The sequence below is a fragment of the Paramisgurnus dabryanus genome, chromosome 9, assembly GCF_030506205.2.
Source record: "Paramisgurnus dabryanus chromosome 9, PD_genome_1.1, whole genome shotgun sequence".
Taxonomy (NCBI): domain Eukaryota; kingdom Metazoa; phylum Chordata; class Actinopteri; order Cypriniformes; family Cobitidae; genus Paramisgurnus; species Paramisgurnus dabryanus.
This window is the reverse complement of record NC_133345.1, coordinates 27,286,358-27,313,726: the sequence shown is the minus strand read 5'-3', so window position 1 is coordinate 27,313,726 and position 27,369 is coordinate 27,286,358. Positions and strand designations below refer to the sequence as shown.

The 27,369-nt window shown below is 37.9% G+C and overlaps 2 protein-coding genes across 9 annotated transcripts; one reads left to right on the top strand and one right to left on the bottom strand.

Moving 5' to 3' along the window:
- The first annotated feature begins 3,188 nt into the window (after positions 1 to 3,188).
- LOC135769758 (uncharacterized) lies at positions 3,189 to 14,518 on the top strand. Of its 2 annotated transcripts, XM_065279267.2 has the most exons (20): positions 3,189 to 4,553; positions 5,215 to 5,540; positions 6,339 to 6,465; positions 6,795 to 6,872; positions 7,562 to 7,760; positions 7,921 to 8,090; positions 8,178 to 8,279; positions 8,536 to 8,768; positions 8,849 to 9,027; positions 9,119 to 9,209; positions 10,422 to 10,566; positions 10,768 to 10,967; positions 11,110 to 11,227; positions 11,306 to 11,397; positions 11,471 to 11,582; positions 11,769 to 11,855; positions 11,929 to 12,111; positions 12,203 to 12,355; positions 12,568 to 12,754; positions 13,564 to 14,518. In XM_065279267.2, the coding sequence occupies exons 2-20, from the start codon at positions 5,439 to 5,441 to the stop codon at positions 13,589 to 13,591; spliced, it is 2,586 nt and encodes an 861-aa protein (XP_065135339.2). In that variant the 5' UTR covers positions 3,189 to 4,553; positions 5,215 to 5,438; the 3' UTR covers positions 13,592 to 14,518. The 2 variants fall into 2 exon arrangements, with proteins under 2 accessions (XP_065135339.2, XP_065135338.2); XM_065279266.2 differs by having other exon boundaries at positions 3,189 to 5,540.
- A 2,721-nt stretch (positions 14,519 to 17,239) lies between these two features.
- On the bottom strand, positions 17,240 to 26,848 carry LOC135773689 (uncharacterized). 7 transcript variants are annotated; one of them, XM_073815766.1, is made up of 12 exons: positions 26,422 to 26,848; positions 25,242 to 25,453; positions 22,924 to 23,089; positions 20,826 to 21,323; positions 20,546 to 20,575; positions 20,400 to 20,435; positions 19,491 to 19,558; positions 19,215 to 19,258; positions 18,738 to 19,021; positions 18,287 to 18,367; positions 18,093 to 18,173; positions 17,240 to 17,873 (listed from the first exon to the last, which is right to left on the bottom strand). In XM_073815766.1, the coding sequence occupies exons 2-9, from the start codon at positions 25,446 to 25,448 to the stop codon at positions 18,973 to 18,975; spliced, it is 1,098 nt and encodes a 365-aa protein (XP_073671867.1). In that variant the 5' UTR covers positions 25,449 to 25,453; positions 26,422 to 26,848; the 3' UTR covers positions 17,240 to 17,873; positions 18,093 to 18,173; positions 18,287 to 18,367; positions 18,738 to 18,972. The 7 variants fall into 7 exon arrangements, with proteins under 7 accessions (XP_073671867.1, XP_073671870.1, XP_065139479.1 ...); XM_073815769.1 differs by having other exon boundaries at positions 18,738 to 18,809; XM_065283407.2 differs by having other exon boundaries at positions 18,287 to 19,021.
- Between the last annotated feature and the right edge of the window lie 521 nt (positions 26,849 to 27,369).

Genomic DNA, 27,369 nt, shown 5'->3' with positions numbered 1-27,369 from the left:
GATGAGTATTTGTTTAATACAGATATGGTAAAATACGGTTTTATAAACAATGTAAAAATATATTTGTATGCACAAAATTAAGCTTTAATACGTTAGGTTTTCTGTACTGAATTCATTATCAAGGCAATTAGAGGCTAAATCGAAAAAAATAAATAAATATGGTAAACAATTAAGTTAACAGTAATGGAGCCTATTAACACTGCAAAATCAGTTAATGAGGACAAAATTTAATGAGGACATGAACAATGTGCAAACATGTGGCAACACATTAATATACAACAGCATATCAAAGTTAACAATCAGGATAAAATATGGACTTGTTTTTATCACCTCTATAAGCTGACTTTTTAAACCACACGTAGAGTTTTATTTAGTAAAAAGAAAATTTTGTTACAATATTATTTGGATCCATTATCTCAGATATTGATGCTAAGGTGAAACATATGCTTATTTTTACATATAGTTTTTGCACATTAACAATAATTTCTAAAGGCACTTAAAATATACAATACATTTTATGTTTTCATTCATTAATGTTAATAATAAACAAATATCCTGTCACTAGCAATGATATACAAGACTAAATATACAACTGAAAACCGTATAGTACCATAAAGCCTGATTTGCCTAATTTTATTTACGAATATGAGATTTTTCGCATCTGCATAGTAACTGAATTATTGGTACTGTATCTCCTGTATTGCAAGGTGCCTCTCTCTTATTTGTTGTTGTTGTTAGTAATTTGATCTAATGTAATCTGTCATGACATCTGTGCCTCAGTTCACAGACTTTAATCTGTTTCCATGAAATGAAAATCAAAGTCATAACAATGGGAAAGCAATCTTTTATCTGATTTAAGCGGTCCCAATGTGGTCACCTTGTTCCTCTGGCTTCTCTTACCCAACCATGTCTGTTTCTCTCATTAAAAATGTCCCGCATACATATTTGTGTTTAGTGACGAAGGCAAGGTCAGGCCGGATGTCCCGAGGTTTGTACATCAAGTCATCTGCATTAGTTGACTCAGGCAGCCTCCGAGTTGCAGAAATGCCACATTGATGCACGTTCATTAAACCGCAGCACGAAAACCATACACACATCATTTCTAGTGTACTCTGCATTTAAACTCCTAAGAGCTTCCGCCATCTCCTGTGTGGCTTTTAGTGGTCTTACATGTTTTTTGTCATTTTACATTACCTCATAAGAGATAAAAGGTGCTTTGAAAAACATCACATCCTTGAAAATTACCGGGCCTGCTCATGATCCCACATGTGTCTGTGTATCTCTCGAAAGAAAATTCTCTTAGCTAATGGATTTATTTCTGTAGCGCACAAAAGTCCGAAGAATAATATGATTTTGTTGGGGTCATCATGAAGAAAGAAAGTGCTTCCAGATCTTTAGCAAACATTATGTACACAAGTACAAGTGCTAGCTGAAAGCTTTGGATGAGTTGATAAAAATATCTACAATATCTATGAACCTGAGTTTTTTTTAAGAGCAGTGGGCAGCAGGGATTCACAAAACACAAACAGTCATTGATCATAGGACTAATATTAATATAAAGAAGACCAAGGGAATGTACATTTTTCAACACAATCGTGGCAATACGTACCTATGAAGTGGCCAATTTGTATGAATTCATGTGATGTTGTTGTTTTTATACAATCTGGATGAGGATGAGGTTTCATTCATGCATTTTGGTATTATAATCATATGCATTCATACGAAATCCCTAACACCTATAATAGGATTCTTGTGAGATATTGAAATGCTTAATGCCATTATTCTCATTGCTCAGCAAATAGCACATATAATCTCAAATTTCTTTCAAACTAATTTAAGAAACTTTACATTATAAATGTTTTATTTTCAAAACAAAACACTGGCCTACAAAACCTAAATTGGTTGTATGTTTGCTGAATGTTTATTTATGGACAGCATTTTGAAAAATGTTTTCTATTTGCTACACAGGCTTATGGAGGGGTGATTTGCTTCAAATAAATGCCAATGGCAAATCTGTTATTCTGTTTCTCCATCTCCCATTAAGTGAAAAACATGATAAACCAGGCCGTGTTTGGTAAACACGCTGGTCCACTGTCATAATTGGGAAAAACAGCAGGGCTCTCTTAAAGCTGCAGCAGAAAAGGACAAGAGAGACGGACACATGCATGACATACTCATGAGGCCAGAGATTGGTTTGGTAAACCTACCCAAGGCTTCATCGCATTTACTTTACATTACGTTACATTGCATTTATGCATTAGATGCAATGAGTTTTATCAGTACAGTATTTCCCGGAAACACATACTGTACAGTATACATTAATGATTAAAGGGACAACATTGATATTTTCATACTTTCGGGCAGAAGATGGTTAAAATAGAGATGGGGGCTTGATGGAGGCATGGATCTCTGATTCACTGGTCTGACCCACATTTTTGTCATGCAGTTGTGTTCAGACGTGGAAAATCAAATGGGGCTATAAAAGCTGGTTTGACAGTTATAGTGCGTTGGTTGTCACAGTCCACACTCAAAGATATTATAGGCATTGATGGATAGTCCTTTATCTTTTACTCACTGTTTTCAGTTGGCTTTAGATTATTCTGTCACTTTGTTTTGATAATCTGTGTATTGAGCAAACAAGGTTCAGTGATATTTATAGCATCCCGTCACCCGCTTCACACCCACATCGTTGACTCTTTTCAAGCAGGGGAAATTTCTGAATGAGATTTCACGTTTACTCACTTCACATTAGGACCTCCAAAACTTTGGATCACAGGATTTAATACCCATCCATGTAGTTTTTCTCTGGAATAGAAGTCAGTCTTTTTGGGTCACTAAAGTTGGGAAAAATCCTTATATATTAAGTAGGAGTAGCCTATTGATTCAGAGCAGAAGGTAAGGTGACCATACGAGCCATTACGAGGGTCTGTAATGCCTTAGAAGCTTCCTTAAAACCTCTCTCAGAGGCGGTTTACACTTGGCATGTTAAATGCGTTTTCGTCGATCGGATCACAAGTGGACGACGTTAATGCCAGGTGTAAACAGTGTTCAAAACGTTTTGAGCTCGTCCACTTTTGACCACTTTCAACCACATCCAGAGGTAGTCGAAAACACTTTCGATCAGATCGCTTTGGAGTTGCGGAACGCATATGTTGTTGAATGTGTTCGAACAGCCACACGCGACCCAACCCAGTCTCACGGCAGTTCGTGATTTGGTCACGTAATTTAATCTATTTATTCGTGGCAGGGGCACGTTTATTTCGTTATTTTCGTAATTGCAGCACGTTTTTTAAACTAATGCATTTCAATTGGATGCATCTTTCGTGCAATAGCACGATTCTTTCTGCCAGTCGGGCTGCAGCGGAGAAACTGTTTAATCAACATTTATTCACGAGATCTTATCACGGTGCTGCTGGCTGCTAGCCATTTTGGTGGGCTAACCATAATTCCTTTATGATTTTAAACATACAGACAGTTTGCCAGTGTTTTATATACTGTCAAAGTTCGTCAGGGGCTGCGCAAATTGCGCAATCCGACGGAGTTGTTGGGGGCACATCTAGAGCAATTAAATTCTCTTGTTATGCATGTTTTGTTATGCCTGAAAGGTGCCTAATAATACTGAAATAATATCGGCATTATAATGTTTATTGATTTTTCATTAGGATATTTTTGGTGACCCTTCAGCCAGTCGGTGTTACGCACAGCGCGTCGTGGGCATTGGTGGCAGTGGCGGCACTGAATATTAATTATGTATTATTATTTCTGTCTGTATCGGTTATTATTTCGAAGCTGGGTTGCTTTGCTGTTTTTTGATATTTTTAAAACTATAACGCTTCATCTATCAACATTTACTTAGATGTTAATTATTGTATTCATTCATTTCTTTATTTTAATAATATTTTTTCGGTTTTATTACCGGTGAAATATTACAGTAAGCCAGAACACGGGCCGAGCGGGGCTCATTCTAAGCCCATTAGCCACAATGTAATGCGGACATTATTTCACAGAATCTGACAGCGATCAGCGAGGTCATTAACGACAGTATATGTTATCACATTTTTAAGCAGCCTTTACAATTTATTTTAGAGTCTTAGTCCAAAGTTTTTAAAAAACGAAAAGCCCAGATCTGTGACGTAGGCCTATCTCTGCTAAATACAATTTAAAAACGTTTATGATGCTCTTTATTTTAAGTTTCCCTTTTTTGTTATTTTTATTTAAAGTATATTGTTTATAAATGTGAAGTGTAAAGTAATATGTCAAGGAATTGATATTGAATTCTGTCATTTTAAAACTTCAACAAAAATGAAAAAAGAACCAGTGCGCACCTTATAGCAAAAAAAACTTTTAATTTGTGTTTTTGTCACCAGCAATACAGTACGTTTAGTGAGTTTCTTCGGATGCCCTGTTGAAATAATAAAAAAAATATTGTGATTAATTTAATTTAATTTTCGTTTTTAATTTTTTTTTTTTTACAATATCCGGATGAGGGGTTGGATGACGGAGCTCTCGTCTCGCGCCAATTACTTACTTCCTCTCTGGAGTCGTTGAGTAAGGTAGGCTAAAGTTATTGGCAATCTCATGAACAAGTAGCCTATATAATTCTAGGAAAATGTATGAAAAAGTGCAAAAATTAGTCAAGTACGTTGCTGTGGTATTGTCATGACTGCCTTTTGCCAATTTGAACTTTTTGTGACATTGTTTTGGTGTTGTCTGAAATCATCCTATCTGGGTTGTATTCACTGTAACAACCGCATCTCTCTCCATTATCCTATTACATGGCTACTTACCACATAAATCAATAATTTGACACAAAATATTGATTTAAAACAAGGAGTTTAGTTTATTGATTTAAATACGATTTTATTGCTTCCGCTAAAGAAAATAGTCCGTTCGGTTTCAGCGGATTCATCACTTGATCAAATAGCCATCGCGCGCATTTAGGCAACAGAAGTGGTGTTATTCCCCATTGGTTCCAACGTGTTAGCAACTCAGAAAGTTTATTAAAACTGTTTCCCAGCATCAAAATGTCTGGTTGTTACGTTTGGTTGCACCAATATAATATACTAATATACTTATATATGTATCTGAATACTTTATATTTGGCCATCTGCTAACGTCTTCTATCCACTCCACTATGGGACACGGTTCTGGTAACTGTGTTGAAAAAGTTGAAAGTCAAAATATTTTATCAAGTGTTGTGTTTTTGTTTTTTAGATTCTACCAACCTAACTTACCTGCTATCACTAGTAGATCACCACACCCAAAGGCCCTTTTAAGCGCCAACCTATCTGAATTTGTGCACTGTTTGTCTTTCGGCCTGTCTCTTATCTCTGTCTGCCCCTTTGTCCATCTTAGTGTCTGTCGTCTTTTTTCTGTCTGCCCCTCTGTCCATCTTAGTGTCTGTCTTTTTTCTGTCTGCCCCTCTCTCCGTTTTTGTGATGAACACTACACGTGTCACCGACTGTCAAGATGGCAGTTACATGGAGGGGAGACGGATGGCTCTTGAAATGAGCTTAGAACATGTTCTGACGGAAGCCAGGGTACGTGTTGAATTTTTGGATGCAGTGAAGTAGAGTGCCTACATCAGGTCCTATTCTATGTATCGCCACGTACAAAAAACAACAACTATTCATTGTATCTTAATGGTTGATGAAATATTTAGGTTATAATAATCACTCTGTACTGTAGATTATCAGAAAGCAGTATTATATAAGGCTTTTATATAAGCCCAGGTACCTCAGACTCATTCAGTCTGTGATTGTATCTAGCTGCTCTCAATAGTCAAACATTTTCATGAAAGGGGTGAAGAGTTGTTTTTTACTTTTAAACTGCTTGGACCAGGCAGACTAAATGCATTGATCAAGGATTCTTTCTTTAAAAAATTTCCCCCTCAAAATATATATGTGTAAAAGGTATAATAAGAGTTTTTTTTTCATATCCATTGTATCTTTTGTTAAAGGGATAGTTCGCCCAAAAATGAAAATTCTGTCATCATTTACTCACTCATATGTTGTTACAAAGCTGTATAAAATCCGTTGTTCTGATGAACACAAAGGAAGATAAATTTGAGAAATGCCTATAACCAAACATTTTGTGGACCCCATTTACTTCCATAGTATTATTTTTTCCTAGTATAGAAGTGAATGGGGTCCACAAATGGTTTGGTTACAAACATTTCTCATAATATCTTCCTTTTGTGTTCATCAGAACAATGAAATTTATATAGGTTTGTAACAACATGAGAGTGAGTAAATGATGACAGAATTTTCATTTTTGGGTGAACTATCCCTTTAAAAATAAATTAACACTCTAATCATGATTTTCACTTCAACCCCCAGAAAGAATCCAAGGAGCAGAGGCAAGTTTCCCGTCCGCCAATCCCAAAAAGGGTGTGTTTAGGGCTTGGCAAGCCAAGGGGGAGGCGTGGGGGGAGGCGTGGAGGGCGCCCCAAAGCCTCAGCTACCGGTAATAATAATAATAGTACTTGGTTACACATCATTGTTAACAAATCAAGTTGTGTTGCTGGTAGACTTAAGTAACATGTACTAGTATACAGATAATGAGCCCATTGTAATGAGGTTGAACCATCTGAAATATGTTTATGCAGTATTTGATTTGATAATTGTATTGTATCCACATTGAACTATTATTTCCATGTATTATTTCCAAGTTTTGTTCTTATGTATTTTTTAAGTGTAATTTCCCCGTAATTGAAATTTATAGAAATGTATATTAAACAAAAAAGTATGCATTGGTGGTCTAACTTGGTTTTATTCCTTTGTGTGCTGTTGTAGTTCCACACAACCAGATCAGGGACTACTTGGTCAATGAAGAGCTTCCTGCAGCCAGTCTTGATCCTCAAGTGGAATTTGGTAATAAAAAAGCAGGGTTCACACAAATCCTGGAACACCTGTATCATTGGAGACTAGATTGCCATTCATTTACAATCCTGGCAAAAAATGTAAAAAGTCGAAAGCTTGCAAGACCTCTCGTGCCGGGCTGCTAAGCCGCAATTGGTCTGTGGCGGTTTTCAGGCCTGGCTTTGCGAAGGCTCATTTGTACCCACATCAACTGCTTATAGGGGCGGTTTTTCGGACAGGGATTAGCTTAAGCCAGGACTAGACCTGAGTTTAATTGGGAAATATAACTAGTTTTAACAAACATGTCTTACTAAAAACATTACTTATGTGCATTTTGAGGCAAAACAAAGGGCACTGATGTATTTTTAAGATATGTCAATGCAAGTTGTTTTGAGTTTGGACAGCTCTTACATTTGTTTTAGTCTAGGACTAGTCTAATCCCTGTCTGGGAAACCACCCCATAAAGTAGCAAAGCCATGACTTGTTTACACAATGTGGCTGAGTCCTATTATTGAACCACTTTTTTATAGTAGTTTAACTTTTGTCCCAATGGAATTCCATTTCAATTTTCACGTTGATAAAATTTACCCTTATCCATGTTTCAAAGTATGCTGAATTTGGAAAAGTTCATAAATTTATGTTACTGAAAGAATTGCATAGAAATGGTTCTTTGTCAATTAAATTAATATTTTTATTTGCAGAAAAAAACATGGAGAGCCTCTCTGCTATGATGTCTGAATCCCCTGAAATCCAGAGGGCAGCATCATCATGGACTTTCAGGCAGCAACAAGCCGCACAGAGATGGAAGGAGGCAAGGCCATTTCACCTTAAATGCCTCATCCAAACTCAGGATGTTGGCCAACCATTTTGTAGCCATTGCAGCAAGCCTGCTGTTGTAAGGTGAGATCTCATTAATGTTCTTTTGTACTTTGTAGGTTTTTAGAGTGCATCACTAATTGATGTCTTCATGTTTTGAATAAACTGCATGTTTATGGTGGAATCAGGGCTGTTTCAAAGAGTTGATTCAATGACTAAATTGGTTCATTGATTTCGTTCCTAGATGCAGAGAGTGCCTACCAGACCAGTGGTTCTGTGAAACCTGCGATACCAGTAATCACAGGAGATGGCCACTCCACGATAGGGAGTCAGTCCTTGAGGGCTTTTTTAAAGCTATTCCCCCATCCACATATTTTGTAGGAGGGGAGGGAGGTTACACCTCACATGACCAAGGTAGGTAATTGCAAAAACTCTTCTTTATAAAGATAGATCTCTAATAAATCTAGTAGGCTTATTTTGTGTTTATCTTTCCTTTGCTAGCTTGTATTTTGCCAACGGTGAGAGTGACTCAGAAATGTCCCTGTGAAGTCCCTAGTATAACTGTGTCACCTGGCAAAGCAGTCATTTTAATTTCCATCAATGGTAAGATTTCTAAACTCTGATCTTTTTTCAATATTCAGTTTTCCCCCTTTTTATGGCTTTTCTTTGCAATGAAAATAACAGTACTCTAAAATTGCAAAATACATCTTGTCATTATGATAAACCAACAAAAATATACTTATTTGAACTATGCTGGTGTTCATCTTGATTCTACTCAAGATGTAGCCCAAGTGTCTTAAATTGTACCAGCTGATTGTTTCTAAAAGCTCAGGTATCCATGTTTTTTTTATAACCCAAGGGCGTTATGACATGCACCAGCCATTGTTTGCATGCCAAACATGCCAGCAGCAGTGGGCTCCAGAGTTCATGGACCTCGTGAACAGTGGATACTGGCCAGCTTCCACCAGCTCTTCTACTCTGTATACCCTCAATCTTTTCAGCAGTGTAAGAGAACTGAAAATCATTGCGCCGGCACTGTCCAGACAAGCCTTTGCAAAGCTGTTGGAACATCGTACAAAGTGTGGTGGGCGGGTAAGTGTTCACCAAATTATAGAATTGTTTACCATATGTAGACATGTCCAAAGTAACATTTATTATAACGTGTATTTCAGTCAGGACCAGTATGTGGGGACACGCTGCAGCGCAGCTTTCTGGAGTTTTCCTATTGTGCTTTTGAGGAAGACAACTTGTCCTGCGGTGCACCTTTCACCTGCCCCGCTTGCACCCCAGACATGCTGGCAATTTCTGTGGATGGCAACAGGAAGCTATACCGGTTTCTTCGAAACGGAAGGTGATATTTTTTCTTCCAGTATAGATTGATCTGGATTTATTTATATTCAATATTCAGCATGGATAAATGTTCTGTTTCGTTTCTTCCCTAGCTCTGACTCTTCATTTTTTGAAGGGGCATTTATTGCAGAAGACAAATCTGTGTCTGCATTTGTTGATGCCTTGCATAAAGCTGTGAAACAGGCAGGTTTCAAATTATTTGTTATTTAAATTAATATGCTTTTACAGCCCAGCTTTGCTTTGAATTGGTGAAAAACTGCCCTCAACTTCAAAATACAAGGTGTACAGGTGCTGGGCATATATAATTAGAATTTCATCAAAAAGTTGCTTTTACTAATTCCATTCAAAACTGAAATTTGTATTTGAATTACTGCAGCAATGCGGTGTGGCATGGAGTGGATCAGTCTGTGGCACTGCTCAGGTGTAATGAGAGCCCTGGTTGCTCTGATAGTGGCCTTCTGCATTGTTGGGTGTGGCATATTGCATATTCCTCTTCACAAAAGGTCAGGCGAGTTTGCTGGTACCATCGTCCTGAAACCAGGTACTGGTAGCTTTTGCAGGTGCCAAGTCCTGTTGGGAAATGAAATCTGCATCTCCATAAAGTTGGTCTTTGTGTCAAGCCACTCTTGAACAACAGACAGCGTCAGAATCGTCTCACCTGGGCTAAAGACAAAAACGACTGGGCTGCTGATGTTGGTCCACTGTGTTTTCTGAGGTCCAAGGTCAACACAGCCGTATACCAGGAAGTTTTAGAGCAGTTCATGCTTCCTGCTGCTGACCAACTTTATGGAGATGCAGATTTCATTTTCCAACAGGACTTGGCACCTGCACACAGTGCCAAGGCTACCAGTACCTGGTTTAAGGACCAAAATTGAATGACCTTAAACCCATAGAATTCTATGAGATATTGTGAAGAGGAATATGTGATATGCCAGACCCAACATTGCCGAAAAGCTGAAGGCCACAATCAGAGCAACCTGGGCTTTCATAACACCTGAGCAGTGCCACAGACTGATCGACTCCATGTCACACCGCATTGCTGCAGTAATTCAGGCAAAAGGAGCCACAACTAAGTATTAAGAGCTGTACATGCTCATACTTTTTATGTTCATACTTTTCAGTTGGTCAAGATGTCTAAAAATCCTTTCTTTGTATTGGTCTTAAGTACTATTAACATTTTCTGATATACTTTGGGATTTTACTTAGTTGTCAGTTATAATCATCAAAATTAAAAGAAAAACATTTGAAATGTATCTATTTGTGTGTAGTGAATAAATAGAATATACAAGTTTCGCTTTTTGAATGAAATTAGAATTAAATTTATTTATTTCACTAATTATATGACCAGCACCAGTATATACAGTATGTTTATAGTGTGTTTCATTTACATCACAGCTACCTGGACAAGGCAGATGTGGGAGCTCTTCGTGGACAGCAGCGAAGGAGACTTCTAGGAGGACCTTCAAGTTGGACGAAGAGGGCATGGAGGTTGCGGTGTGTCGGCATGGTTTCCTCCTTAAAGCACTTAACATGTTTAGAGGTGAGATTTAAATAAATCATTTGCTGTTAAATGTAACTTTGTATTGTTGTTATTTGTATGTCGCTTTGGACAAAAGCAAATACCATAATCATATATATCAATTATCACTTTTAGGTCAGTTTATATCACTGCTTGATTGAGTTTCCCATTACTATGCATTTTTGCATATTTGCATTTCTAATACAATTTGTATATCCCTAGGTGAAATCTTTGCCTACCCCATGTATCTGCACAAGGAGTTGATGAGTTCAAAGCCAAGGTTTATCGCCATGGATGTAATGTGTAAATACTGGCCATATTTACACAAATCAGCAAACATCCTTCCTGATCTCCAGGGGCTAACATCAATCAGACCTTTTTTAAGTGTCATGCATGCTACAGCACATTCCACCAAGTGTGAGGTATGTTCAGTGTTTATTATGTTTAACTGTAGCATCGTAAAATAAGTCCCTCTGCTGCGGTTCAGGGGCCTGTTCGTCATCGTCACTTTATCCGATAATGACCGGCAGACATTACATTATCCCTTTTTTTTTTTACTTCTAGATTACATGGAGTGGCAAAAACCAAGAAGGAGCAGGGTCAACTGCGGGGGAGGAAGTTGAACAGGTGAACAGCTACCTCTCCCGCTGTGCATTAACGACCAAATACATGTCGAAAGGAGGTGATTGTAGTATTTCTCTTCTAATGTAATTTTTTATTGCTTATTGCATGACATTCACTCAACATTTACTCTCAACAGCACGTGTGGATATGCTTACCATCCATGCTATGGCCTGGAACGACAAAAAAAACACTACACTACATCGGGCATTGTCGGCAAGATATGTGAAGGTGTGTTCTCTCTAAATGGTTTTTGTGGTTATTGTGTAGGTTGGTTAACTGTATTGTTTAACTGTCACATTAGACTTGCCAGAGGCTTCAGGAGGAGACTGCAAGTCTAGCGGAGCTTAAAGAAAGCTTGGCTTGCACCGATGAAGCAGTGTGGGTTTCTGATGTGAGGGAATGGGCAGCTGGTGGTAAGTTTGAACCAATAACATGTTTCACTTTGTGCTTCCTCTTTGGCTGCGATCATTTAGATCATGATATTTTAGCTGTCTACTGCTTACTATACTGCATGCCACTATCTCTGTAAGCCTTTTTTTGGGACCCACCCCCTCCCAGCTCGTTCTTCTTTACACATTTTTTTTGTGTTGTGTTTCCAGACACAACAGGTACTTCCCTTGAGCAGTCCATTGAGGGACGTTACCTTAACCTCAGGCAGCGGAAGCAGGCTCTGTACCGCCAAAATGGTAGGTTGTCTATAGATAATTGCTCACTGTATTTTTGGTCACTATTTTTACCTTCTGCATCATGTCTTTACAGATAGTGGCAAGTTCCGTCACCGGCTGCGGAGGAAAATTGCTGAGAGCAAGAGACTGCTAGTGAAAGACATTGAGACCTATAATAGTCATGAGCCTGCCATGCCAATTGATTTAAATGAAGTGGAGCAGTCGCTATCAGGAGACAACCCATCCCCAACATGGCCATGGGAGGTTCATGGCAGTGGTAAGCGGAGTTTCCTGAGGCCTCTAAATTTATTTTGTAAAGACTCAAGTCAAAATTGTTATTTATACATTTTCTTTACCTCTGTTTTTAGCACAAATCGAAGACAAGTTAAAAGTTTTTAACAAAGCCATGCTGAAAATGAGACTGGAGGAGGAAAGGACAATACTTGTTCAGGAGATGGCCCAGCACTGCTCATGGTTGCAGAGGTTGCAGGCAACTCTTACAAGAAAAACTTCAGAGGAAGGCAAGTTTCACCTTTGTAACCATACCAATCAAACAAGGAAGTGATGGTGATAAGGACACCATACTTTATCTAACAAGAGACGTATCTCTTACTAGAAAGCTATTTAAAAACATTATACTGACCATCTAATTTTTGTTGAGTTATAACAAATATTACAAAGCAAGTGGATATGTCATGGTATTTTGGATTTGTTTTTTACTTTTCACTTACAGACAAGCGAAACAAGGGCCTTTCCTGTCTCTGCAGAAGACGACTGTCTGAAGTTTCGGATCTGTTGAAAGAGGTGCTCTTACAATACAAGGCTGTTTTAGGCCCTCAGGGCTCTGCTATAGAACTGGAAGAGAATGAAAGTGATTTCAGCAGTCCAGACACCAGTGAAAATGAAGAGGAGGAGTGCAGGTAATGAATATGTGAAAGTGTCATTTTCTTGAATACTCTTGATTTATGTAACCTGTAAAATTGAGAAAAGATAATCATATTTTCCGGACTATAAGCCACTGGAGTATAAGCTGCATCATTCAAAAATGCGTCATTAAGACGAAATAACATATATAAGTCACAGTGGACTATATATCGCTTTTATTTAGAAAATTATTTCACAAAATCCAAGCCGAAGAACAGACATTTAATCTGGAAAGGCAAGTTATTCAATTAAACAATAGCAGACAAAACAGCAGGCTGAATAGATGTCTGTACGTTAAAGTAATATTATCAGTTATTTAAATGATAAACCATAGCATACAGAACTTACCTGGAAGGTTAAATAGTCTAAATTAATCGAACAAGCCAACTAGCGTGAAGTTCGCATACTCGTCATTCCACATTACTGAATCTATTGGATTAGATAAATACAGGATCAGCATGTAGCGGACTCTCACGGCTGTAGACTGTAATAATGTCTCTTGCCTCATAAATTAATTCATCAAAATTAATTCATACTGACTTACAAGGCGCACATGACTATAAGACGCAGCACCAGCCAAGTTATGACAAAAACGCGGCTTATAGTCTGTAAAATATGTAACATTAAGACTCCATTTGTTTTTTCAGATTTTGAATAGGGACATTTTTAGCCCAATCCCATTTCTCTGTCTTACCCCTACCCCTTGGTTTTGCACGTTCACGTGGTAGGGGCAAGGGATAAGACAGAGATATGGGATTAGGCCTTAATGTATACTCCTTGGTCTGTTTGTGTCTCTGTCTCTCAGGGAGGAGCTACCGGGCAGGTGTATGTAATTGCTTGATTGCGGCCTGGGGAGTGTAAAAGGACTTCATGGATGTCATTCCGGGATTCTTCCGTGTGGCTCAATCAGCTCCCTTGTTCAGTAGTCAGGGCACTGATCAGGGAGTCGGCCATTTTAAGGGCTGTCTCAATTGCAAAATCCGTTCAGTGCACTGGAACATTCTTTCCTTAAAAATTCCCACAATGCAACGCAACAACCAGTGAGCATCCATGGTCCCTATGTTCCCTAACCGGAAATCACGTAACCTTTTCTGAAGCTCGCCAACCGAACATCATGTGATCCAACTCAATAAGTTTTATGAAATGTTACAGAACTTTTATAAAGACAAACGTTTGTTTTAGTTGTAAATATAAACACACATTGCTACACAGTAAGGGACCACAATCTACTCAATATTTAAAATAATAATATTTATTTAAAATTGTAAATATATTTATTACATTTAAAATGTAATTATATGCCTCCAATTTTATGCACATATATGTAAGAGAATAATGACAGCATTTTTCACAATGTACTGTTTTTAAAATTAAGTCAGAGAGATGTTGGTTTTGCTGGTTGTTGATGAGTATCAGCTGTGAGTGATTACAACGCGCTTAAGCAGCCACGTGACAGAAAAATAACTGAACAGTGTCCCAATGTGAAGTGAGCTAGGGTCCTTACCAGTGCCCGAACCTGTGTACATGATATACTGATTCACAACCTCGGGAGCTAGGGAACGAATTGAGACACACGGCTTCTCTCCTGTATCACATTGTTTTGTTTTTTGTTTGCCTTTTTGTCATATGACTGATTACGCCACACTTTTATTTCATACCATATCATTTATACTGATTATTGCTTATTTCTCATTTTTCGTCTTGCATATTTACTGTAATAAATTACTATAAAATAAACAAATCACTTTTTTGTATCTTTATCCACGTGTGGTCTCCCATTTCATGTTGCCTGGGCAAAAATGAGCCTGGTCAGGGTTACACTGTTGTTCCACTTTTCTGGACTTGTAAGGTTTATATATGAGCTAGGTAAAATCACACCTTACACATTCACTGACTCTATAAGACCTTTGGAAAACTAGATTTCTAAATAATCTTTTAAATCTTATACTACGCCTCGTGGCAACACACAAGCAGATGGAAGTCTAAATTTTAACTAACAAGTTCATTATTCCCTGTATGCCACTTGCTGACATTTCATGAAAAAATGGTTGTAACACTTACCTTTGCCTGTCTGGCCAATAAGGGTGTCTGAATTATAGTTTATAAGTATATCCAGTGAATTAAGCTTGCCACAGCAGGTAAGGTCAGTGAAATTTATTATGATAAAAGAGGTGTTTGAGATAAACCCAATCAAAATATGGATGTTTCAATGGTGTTTGTATGATTTCAGAACTTCTCTTAATCAACAAATGTCAACTCTCTGAATGATAGTTTTTGAAGATTTCTTGTGCATCAATTAAGCATAATTAAGTTTATTTCACCACAGCACACCTCTTGGTATCACAATCAATCAAAAATAAACATTTTAATGATTTGTGTATGATTGCCGAACTTTTGTTGACCAACATGTAAAAATATGCTCTCTGAATGGTAGTTTTCAAATGTATATGCTAATACAGAGCAGCACTACAGGCATAAAATAATAATAATAATACATTTAATTTGTAGTGCTTTTTAAGACCATAGAGCAGGGTGCCCCAAATCTTAATTATTATTACAATAGTTATGAGCCGATGAGTCGAATCAAATGTGTTTGATTAGGGAGACAAAGGAAATATGTAATGTTAGGGGTCCTTCAGGAGCAGGGATGGGAAACACTGCTCTATGGCAGGGTTCCCCAAATCTTACCCTGGAGGGCCGGAGCACCACAGAGTTTAGCTCCAACCCTGATCAAACAGACCTATTCATGATCACTAGAAAATCACAGGTGGGTTAGTTTGATTAGGGTTGAATCCAAACTCTAGTGCTCCGGCCCTCCAGGGTAAGATTTGGGGAACCCTGACATAGAGCAGTGTTTCCCAACCCTGCTCCTAAAGGACCCCTAAAGCTACATATTTTCTTTTCTCCCTAATCAAACACATCTGATTCGACTCATCGGCTCATAACCATTGTAATAATAATCTGATAAGTTGAATCAGATGTTTTTGATTAGGGAGACAAAGAAAATATGCAGTGTTACGAGTCCTTCAGGAGCAGGGTTGGGAAACACTGCAATAGAGATTACTGTTGCAGTAGTCCAGAGGTGATGAGGGCATGCATGAGATTGATGCATTGAACAATTAGTTCATGAATATAGAATATGGGGCTATGTATGCAGTATGATGCACTGAAGTAAGCAGGAAGATAGAAGATTCTTAATTCATATGAATTGACATGTACTGTCTTTTAGCATACGGGTTACAGCAGGGTTCCCCAAATCTTACCCTGGAGCGCCGGAGCACAGAGTTTAGCTCCAACCCTGATCAAACTTCCCCACCTGTGATTAGGCTATCTAGTGATCATGAAGACTTTGGTTAGCTTGCTCAGGTGTGTTTGATCAGGGTTGGAGCTAAACTCTGTAGTGCTCTGGCCCTCCATGGTAAGATTTGGGGAACCCTGGGTTACAGTTTACCCCATATTGTAGATTGAGGAAACAACATTACAGGTGGTATATTTTGGCCTATTTACCAACAAGAGACAGATTATTCAACCACCAAAACCATATTTCTAAAAGCCTATAGCCTGTAAATGTTCTGTCAATGGTTGGAGAATTATTTAGGAACTGGTCTGTCTGAAAATTACTAACCACATGCTGTCTTATGATCCGAGGATGTCTGGGCCCTCGACTTGTCAAAGCAGGTCAGCTATGAAACTGGATATATTTTAGCAAAACATATACATCTGAATATATTTTGGCAAAATTGCACATCTTTATGTTTTATGGTTGTGATTATTGTTCATGACATGCTCATGAAATTGTACTGTATCTCTGCATATGATATGCCTGGTGTGTGTGGCAATAAAATTACATGTTATTTAACCAAATAGAAGGAATCCCAGGTTATCTCAGCCCACCAAAGGTGTAAAAAATGGCACATTCAAAAGGGCTTGAATCCTTGGTCAGATCTCTTTCCTTCAGGCCTTTAGTCTGTACGACTGCTACCATATAAAAAAACATGCCTAGCAGCAAAAAGTTTTTAACTTGTAGCTATAGGAGCCCTGAATTCATTAAACATATAATCTATTGGGTGTAATAAGAGTGTATTGTGTGTTGATGTGATTGGTACAGTCTCTGAAAAAAATGTCCTCTAACGAGGACAATAAAGAATGAATCTGATCTTTCTGAAATGTTTTATGGCAATTACTTAAGGTATGGTTTATAATGATTATATCTGTTATTGGTCCATCTCATCTGCAAACATGTTATATGAACCACAGCATACAATGACAAACAATAAAAACAGTGTAATTATACAAACTATATAAAAAATGTGTAGTTCTGACCCCTGTTGCTAGGCAAGACCCTGTACAGCTTGGCTAAAGAACAATGAATATGCTGCATGAAACTAGATACTACCAAAACCTTATAATTTAATATGCGTTAAATAACAATGTATAAGAATCATGAAATTGTTTTTAACAAATTACGCATTGAGTCACTGTAAGAAGGAAATCATTTTTATTGTTACTTATGCAATGGATTATCAATACATAAACATTCAGTTAGAGTAAACGTGTCCACTTCACACACATTGGAAGCACACCCGGAGTACTGGACATACTCTATTTGACTGTAAAAAACAACACCTATTAAATCAACTCAGATCACAAACTGCACAACTACCTTGAACAATAAAACACTTTGTCAATGTACTAAATGTAAAAACTATTCCATGTTTATTAATATAATGCATACTTATTTCATTTACAGACATTGTTTGCTTCTTTTAATTAATTTGTAAATTGTTGAATGTGGTCATCTATATGAAAATGACAAAAGTATCACAATTATTGAAAAAAAAATTGATTTAATATAAATTTAATGGAAACTACAGGGATGAGACAAGCAGATGAGAGGTTGAAAAAATGAGTGTGTGTGTGTGTGTGTGTGTGTCTGTGGAATGGGGTTGTGTTAAGGCTTAACAGGCTGTTTGATTGGACAGCCATGTGGTAAAAGCGACATGAGGTCAAAGCAGTAGCAGCACCACCACCAGTGTCCACTGGAACATTCTAATCGTCTTGGGTCTTCTTTTTGGGTCGTTCTACACTCTCACCACCACAATATAACAGGAGAGCCTAAAAAATAAAATTGCAAAAACAGAGTTTTATGCCCAAAATGCTGGTCATTATAGGAAAATAAGTCCTTTCAGGATGAAGCAAGACCTGTTCGCCTTGTAGGGAGTTATTTTCAATATAATGACTAGTGTCTGCACATTATCCCTTACTAATTAAATTACTACAGTCATTTACAAGCATATTGTGTGTTTGTGAAATGAAATTGAAAGATGTACTTACCAAGGATCAATGACCAAACAGTGGAGTGGGAATACTACAGGGAAGTGGGGCAAGACAAACACCGGCTTCTTCAGCTTCCTTCTGGTGGGGGGGGGGGGGACAAAAATGTTATGCTCAGCTGACATTTTCTAGTGGGTGTACAGAAATTGGTAAAGTAAAAAAAATGAGGATGTCCAAAAAAGTATAACACTTACTTATCTACCTTACCAGGGACCACTCATGGAACTGCAGCCAAATAAAGGACTGGGACCACATCAGCCTGTCAGGAGCAGTGACTGGTAAAACATCAGTAAAGGGGACAAATGTAAGGTCATTTAAACTACTAAGAATATAAGGTTTCTGCTAAATCAACCCCCCCCCCCCCCACACACAATCTCCCAAAAATAACAAATATTGTAAATAATCACCTTCTATTGTATGAATATTGGAAACTGGCAGGTTGTAAACTGCCATGCATATTACATATGGAAACATGTGTTTGTGATGACCATTATGGATACTGCACATTCATTTTAAATTATTAACACTGTCATTCGTGAGGAATTGTTTTTTTAAATGTACAATAAATTGCATCTGACTTACAGCATGTACAGAGTCCTGCTTCCATTTGTGCACGCATTGTGTTTGGTTGAATAATTTACTAACCTCTTGATAAACCACATATCAAAAGAAGAACATGTTTTTGTACTGAGTTAGGCATTCTTGAATTATCCAGTTCTGAAATGGCAAGAAATGTTGAACATCTACCATCTTCAACACGGGGCTTGTAAACAACACTTTACGTTGTATAGAAATATCACAAAATTACTATAAAAAAAATTTATTGAATATGCAATATACAATACAAAAAATAAAACAACATATTACAAAATGTATTATTTTAAACAAATGACTCCTTGGGCTCCCAAGTAGGAGTCCATTGTTTCCCACTGAAAACAGAAGGGAGACAATTACGTTACATGTGATATTTTAATTATTCGATTGGGAATGTTAACTTTAAACACATTTGCACATTCTTCAAAACAGGTATAGGTAAAAGCGATTGACTTAAAAACATGTGTGAGTGAAATAGAGAGTCAGAGCAATCTTATTTCTGTATTTGTTATATAGTAGAACACATACCATGCTGCACAAGGCTCCCAGTCGATCAGCAATTCTCTTTGTCCCTATGACAGGAACAACAATACATGCTTACATATTTTTTTATCAGGCTTTGGAAAAAGTATTTTAGTATTTTAGAGGGCTGTTTTATATACTGTATTCAATATTTACATTATTTGACTATTTCCCAGCTTTACTTCTGTGATTGACAGGTATTTTAACTTAACATATTGACTTTAGTTTGACATAAATAGAACAAATAAAGAGTATTATAGTGTTCTGTTATGGATGTCTTACCTTTCTCACTCTTTCTTTTAGAGCACTCCTAATTGGGAAAACATCTAGGCCTGTGTGGTAGGCGCAATCTAAAGGCATTAAAACTCACATTAGGAACACAACTACATCATAAACATATCCAGGTCAAGCATTTACATCAAAGTGGTCAAATATTATGTCTGAATGCAAAGGCAGGATATCTGATTTGATCCAGAAACATTTTTATTTATACTGGTTAAACATCTCCTCACATCCTGATAGCAATCACTATGTAAGTTGTTTAAATGTATTTTTATAAATATATGTCATCTGTGAAAGGCATAGGACCAAAACATTTAAAACAAATCATTGAAGTCGGATCGAACGCAATAATTGGATGCATGCAATTTTTGCCCCTATTCTATGAACATGTTTTGCATTCCACTGCACACCCTGTACATGCAGACACCATATATCATCAGCGTGTTCACATGCGCTCACCTCCCGTCTGTAAACAGCTACGGGAGGCAAAGGGTCTGAAAGGGTCTTTGCAATGTTTATTTGGTAAGGTAGATATGCGATATGATTGAATTTACATGGATTCAGAAACTTTGTGTTGCCTATGTAGTTTGTGTTGCTTTAAGAATTAGCGTAACGATATACTACTAACAGTTACGTCTACACAACCAAAAATGTGCTTTAACTAATTCTGATTTAAAACAGTTGTTTATGTTGGTTATAATGTTATTCACTTTATACTGCAATGTTTTCTCACTGGTGAATAAGACATGAGATGTGGATGTCTGATCTGTGCATGTTTATGTGTTTTGGAGGAGGCATGGCTTTGGATGGCAATTTGAATGGAGGGTGGGATTGTGGTTTCAGTGCTAGTAGGCTACGGTTAGCATTTTTCAAAATCAGATACCCTGCCTTTAAGTCATTTAAACTTACTTTTTTTTTTTTTTTTGCTTTTATCCATTTCTGCCTCTGTGGGATAGACAAAACAGACATATAATTCAAAAATGGTCTTGCTCATCATAGCATTTATTACAAATATCAATATTATTAAAAAAAAAACTGACAAAAGCAAAACATGCCTGACTTCTGCTTTCTCTTCCCTGTTGACCCTGTGGTTTTGAAGAAGTCAGATGTCAAACTAAGTATGGAGTGGCAAACAATACAGGACTATTTAGGTATATCTTTTTATACATGCTCATTAAAACAGTCACACACACGCGCGCACACGCGCGCGCGCACACACACACACACACACACACACAAACCCTCATGTGTAACCTATGTCATACTACAAAAATGAATACCCAATCAGAATGGAGTGTTGCTTTCAGAGCTTTAAACATTAACTGTAAGAGTTACCTTTTTTAGGTAGATCTTCTTCACCCGCCTCCTCCACAAGGGCTTCAGCCTCCACAGCAGGGATTTTTAGCGCCACCTTCTCCAAAAGGCATGCCGTCTCCACAGCGGGGCCTTCCAGCTCCGCCTCCTCCACAAGGTCTTTATTCTTCATAGTGGACCCTTCCAGCCCCACCTCCTCCATAAGGCCTTCATCCTCTATTCCGGGGCTTTTCACCTCCACCTCCTTCATGAGGCCTTTCAGCCCCGCCTTCTCCACGTGGCCTTCCAGCCCCGCCTTCTCCACGAGGCCTTCTGCCTGTACACCAGGACCTTCCAGCTCCGCCTTCGCCACAAGGCCTGTCAACTCCACAGCGGGGCCTTCCAGCTCCGCCTCCTCCATGAGGCCTTCCGGCTCTGCCTCTTCCACAAGAATTTCTGGCCTCGCCTCTCCTGAGGTCCCCTGCTCGTCACAGGGGGTGAGGGTCAGGGTGAGGACAGTGTCCTCACACGCCTTCCAACCTGTTGAAATTTGATAAGAACAACAAGTAGGAATGATGCTGAACTATAATGTATTTAAAAAATTCAAAAAGGCAGATTATTTGTGTCACAGTTATGCTCTACGTATCCCTGTATCATACTCTTATTTTGAAGTTCTGTCTGTGTCAGCCATATCTGTAGTGTGTTATCAGGGATAACAAGACACACCTGGGGAACAATCAGCACAAGGACCAATGAAACAATAGAACTACTCAAGAACTTCTAGGAATACATAGAACATGACCGTGACAATTTGACATTCTGAATTCATTCAGAATTTTAAGACTATATTTCTTATGCCTAGTCCACACGGACACAGGTATTTTTGTAACTGTGACTTTTTTACGAGGCTCGGCCGTTCGTCTACACGGAAATGCAGTATCATGTCACTGAAACCGAACATTTTTGAAAACCCCTGCCAGGGTGAGGATTTTCAGAAACGCCGGTTGCAGCGTTGTCTCCAATTTTGAGCAAAAAGCTGAGATAATTCCATTTTTGTGAAGGACTTTTGATAGAGATCAGATGCAGAGCGATCTTAAAACATACACGGAGTTCTTTCTCTTTCATGTGAGGCGCTACTTCCGGGTTGTATAAGTTCTGGAAGTTGGTGGATAATAGCGGTATTGCGGAAAGCCGGAAATTCTCGTCATTGGTAGGGAAGCGTTTTCTCTTAATTGACGTGTGAACCAGGCCTTAGCTTGTATGCATTTACATATTTCTGAAACACAGGCAAAAAATGGGCTACAGGCTATTTTTCACACAGGATGCAAGTTTACATGATTATGGTAAAGGTATGAATTAGAGGTTTTCCAAGTACACTTAGATCCGAAAACCCGAGGTCCGACCCGAGACCCAATCGGGTTCGGGTCTAAAAGTTTCACATGTGCCTCGGACACGGTTCGGGTACAATAATAGCAGCATCTGGTCTCTGGTAATTTAAAATGAATTTGTTTTTGCTTAACGGACCTGAGAAGACCCGAACTCTCTTGCGTGTGTGCGTCAATGTCCTTTTCAAACCTCTCATCTGTTTGCCAAGAGCGCTTGCGAAATTGTGTGGCTGGCGGTAGGTTAATTTTCATTAAGACAGACATGTCAATCAATTTTAAATGTACATTTTAGCGGTTACCTTGGTGTCATCGTCAGATAACAAAGTAAGACAAATGGAGCAGCCACCGGAGTTTCTTTCTGTCTGACTGCTGCGTGTGGGTCTGCAGAATGCACACACGTCAGTGCCGTTTACATTCGGGTCCAGTCGGGTTAAAAAAATTGCCACTAGTTCGGGTCGCACTCTGGTCTTATTTTCTCGGGTTTGTCTCGGGGCGGGTCTTTCTTTAAAAAAAAATTATTTATGCACGTCGGGTTCGGGTATAAAGTGATTCGGGTCATTTCAAGTCGGGTACATTTCTTTGGACCCGAGAAGACCCCTACACTGTCTTGATACAATAACAATTTACAATTGTCTCGTCTATGTAACCAACATTCCACAACGTTGAAATGTACTAAGGTTGTAATTTGTTGTATAAACTATAAATATTTGATAAGCGCTGAAAAAAAACAATCAATTGTATATTGTACATCTCACCTGCACAAACCAACTCATAAAAAGCTGCCATTTTGCTGAGGTGTTGTGTTGCCAGCGGGTCCAGCTCGCATCTTGGGGTGAGGGAAGCTATTTTAGGCTTCTTTCCATTGCCTTTCTTCTGAAGGAGGAGTAGTGGCTTGTAGCCCATTGCATGAAGCTTCTCAAGCTGCAAAGACATTTGTTTGTAAAGGATAAAAAAGTATGTTATCAAAAAACCTGAGTGTAAATTCAGTTTGAGGCAAGACTTGAAATTTGTTGTAAGGCCAAACATTAATAAAAAACTGCCCATTATTACATGTCATATTATACTAAGTTCCTCTGATCAGATTGACAGAATTTCACCAGCATCGAACCGTGAATGAGAATGTTCTGGAGAGTGATTTTTGGCAAAGGGTACTTAGTTCATTAATATGCCTTTAAAGTTAAAGGGACATTCCACTTTTTTTTGAAAATATGCTCATTTTCCAGCTCCCCATTTTGTAATCCATTCAGCTGATCTTCGGGTCTGGTGCTACCACTTTTAGCATAGCTTAGCATAATCCATTGAATCTGATTAGACCATTAGCATCGGGCAAAAAAATAACCAAAGAGTTTGGATATTTTTCCTATTTAAAACTTTACTCTTCTGAAGTTACATCTTGTATTAAGACCGACAGAAAATTAAAAGTTGTGATTTTCAAGGCAGATGTGGCTAGGAACTATACTCTCCTTCTGACGTAATAATCAAGAACTTTGCTGATGTAACATGGCTGCAGGAGGTGTAGTGATATTACGCACTCCCCAAAAATAGTCCCCTTGGTTACTTTCAATGGTAGGGGAATATTTTCGGGTGTTCGGTTCGGTCTTAGTACACGATGTAACTAAAGAAGAGTCTAGTTTTAAATAGGAAAAATATTGAAACTCTGTGGTTATTTTTTTGCCTGAGGCTAATGGTCTAATCAGATTCAATGGATTGTGCTAAGCTATGCTAAAAGTGGTAGCGCCAGACCCAGAGATCAGCTGAATGGATTCCAAAACGGTAAGAATGAAATGTTTAACTCTAGGGGAGCTGGAAAATGTCCCTTTAACAGTCAGTGACCTTAATGGTTAAATGTGCTGGCCTGTTCCCAAAACCCATAACCAATTTGAACTCACACAGGCACTGACTTTCTTCTACTCACCTACTGTGCAATATTTAACATTTAATACTTTTGATAACACTGATATTCTGTGCAATTTCATTACTGTTCAATATTTTGGACTTAATATTTAATACTTTATACTTTTGATACAATCAAAATCAAATAGTATACAAACCATATTTATCTTTCTATTTAATTTTAAAATTATATAGCTTTTCAGAACTGCACCTTACCCCCCCCCCCCCAATTTGCAATACTTATTTTATTCCTTGTTGTTACAGTTCTCTTATGTACATGTTGACACTGGAAAAGGAGTTGCTTCAATTTTGTTGTACATGTGTATAGTTTCATCGGATGCCCGTGCAGTTACGCTTCTGGTAGGAACATTACTTCCGGTCTCTGTTTGTTTAATGGTCTGATTAGTGGCTAAACTGAACTCTGGAACAAATACCTCGTCAAAAATAACAAATGCTTCGGTTTCCTAAAGATGAGGGGAAGATGGCGATCATGAATCACCACTATGGGAAGGGAGGTTTGACAGCCGGTTTGTAGTTAACATTGTTTACATAATAGTTCACATTTTACACAGCAACGTTAGCTCTGTGTTGTTTTTCAAATGCTCTAGCTATGAAATATGAACTAAGAAATCGACTTGTTTATTTTGCTTGTTATCAGAAATAAACTACTATAAAATAACTTTGTTGTTATTGATCCTAAGCAGAGTTTACAAGCAGTTACGTGTGTTCCACGAAAGCCGTTTGTTTATGTTGTTACTGCTGAAACGGTCTATAATAACAACAAAAGGTATTCTATTCTATTCTGAAGAATTTGTGTTTAAAATTAAACTCCACTTTTAACAGTAGGACCTTAATTTCTTATTAATATTACATGAATGCCATGACTACATTAAATTCATCACATACTACTAAAAGGGGAAATCACATGCTCAATTTAAGTCAGTTTTTCAATAAAGATTTACCTTGCATGCAACTTGGACCCAGTTTTTAAATTTGGACCACCATGTGTTTGAGTTTAACACGCCTGCACTAGGCTTTAACTGTGTGAAAGAGAACCTTCAAGAAATCTGGTTTTAATCACTCTTTTAAAAAATAAAAACATTTGAAAAATATATTATGATCTATCAGGACTGGTAAATGTGGTGACCCTATTAAAAAAGGTAATGTTAATTGTACATACCAAAATGATGGCTTCATCCCGCATGGCTGCCTCATTGTGGTTTTTTTTAAGATTGCTAACCCACTCCCCCTTCTTCTTATCAAGGGCCTGCAGCCTCTTCATCAGGCGAGCCTTCTTGGGCTGCTCTGCCCCACAGGCCTTACAAACCTTAGTGGCACAGGGCATGACCTGGGGGCAGTTGGGGCATTTCTTTGTATTAGAAACCATGTTGTCTAAGAAAAAGGAAGAAAAAGAGAAAGTTATTTATGTGTAATATAGCCTACCCATAGAAACATTCTGAATTAATATCACACAATATGATTTAAAATCACATTATGCAAGGGATGCTATGTGCTTTCCTAATTTCAATGGTCAAATTGTTTTGAACTTTGCTTGTGATGACACTGTGATCAGGGTAAACATTTCTCTGATTTTTAACTGCCATTTACACAATAATACTATGTGTGTGTGTGTGTGTGTGTGTGTGTGTGTGTGTGTGTGTGTGTGTGTGTGTGTGTGTGTGTGTGTGTGTGCAAATGTGGTTTATGGGGACATGAATAGTGTATAATGACATGTTTACTATGCTATAAACATGGTTTATGGGGACACAGTGTCCCCATAAACTGAACAGCTAAAACGTAATGGTTCTTTTTAATAGATTAAAGACTGGCAACAGGTTTTTGTGATCCTTGGGTTTAGGAACAGGGGTAGATAAGGGGAATAGAATATACAGTTTGTACAGTATAAAATGCATTGGGTCTATGGAATTGTCCCCGTTAACCACATACGCCAACAACAGTGTGTGTGTGTGTGTGTGTGTGTGTGTGTGTGTGTGTGCGTGCGTGCGTGCGTGCGTGCGTGCGTGTGTTGCCCAGATAAGAGATAGAACATAGTCATATTGATAAATGAATAGTGTGACAATTTCGTGTCTACTGCATGCCAGATGTTAATATCACATTATTAAATTACACGAAAAGCGTAAAGGAAGAGTTGAAAAAATGTTTGTGAACTAGTACACTAACATGTGACATGCTAGGACATGCAGTGATTAGCACAAGGGTTGTATATCAGACAAATGGAAACACCAAAGCAATGTCAAAGAGTTAAAATATGACATACTTGACTACACTTTTGCATGCATATAATTTATCGAATTAAATAGAATAGGGTACTTGTTCATGAGGTAACAATTTTAGCCTACCTTAATCAACGACTCCAGAGAGGAAGTAATTGGCGCTAGCTTCGTCATCCAACACGTCATCCGGATATTGTAAAAATTTTAATTAAATGAATCAAAATTATGTTTATTATTTCAACAGGGCAAGACATCAGATGAAACTCCCTAGAATTTAAAAATATATATATTTCGGAGCTTAACTTACTGTAACAAAACGTACTGTATTGCTGTGACAAAAACACAAATCAAATGTACCTTTTTTGCTATAAGATGCGAAGTATGGTTCTTTTTTACTTTTTTTTATTGATTTTTTAAATTGAAATTAAATCAATATCAAGTCCTTGACATATTACTTTTACATTTTCACATACAGTAACAATAGTTTAAATTAAAAAAATATATAGACTCTAAATAATAACTTTAGACTCTAATATTGTAAGACTGCTTAAAAGTGTGATAACATATACTGTCGTTAATGACCCGCTGATCGCTGTCAGATTATGTGAAATGAACTATTTATTCGTGGCAAGGGCACGTTTATTTCGTTATTTTCGTAATTGCAGCACGTTTTTTAAACTAATGCATTTCAATTGGATGCATCTTTCGTGCAATAGCACGATTCTTTCTGCCAGTCGGGCTGCAGCAGAGAAACGGTTTAATCAACATTTATTCACGAGATCTTATCACGGTTTATATATGTGCAATGCTGCTAGCCATTTTGGTGGCCTAACCATAATTCCTTTATGATTTTAAACATGATAACATATACTGTCGTTAATGACCCGCTGATCGCTGTCAGATTATGTGATATGAACTATTTATTCGTGGCAGGGGCACGTTTATTTCGTTATTTTCGTAATTGCAGCACGTTTTTTAAACTAATGCATTTCAATTGGATGCATCTTTCGTGCAATAGCACGATCTCAGTGGTGTATTGTTGTCTGAATAAGTGGGTATACTCTTAATTTATGC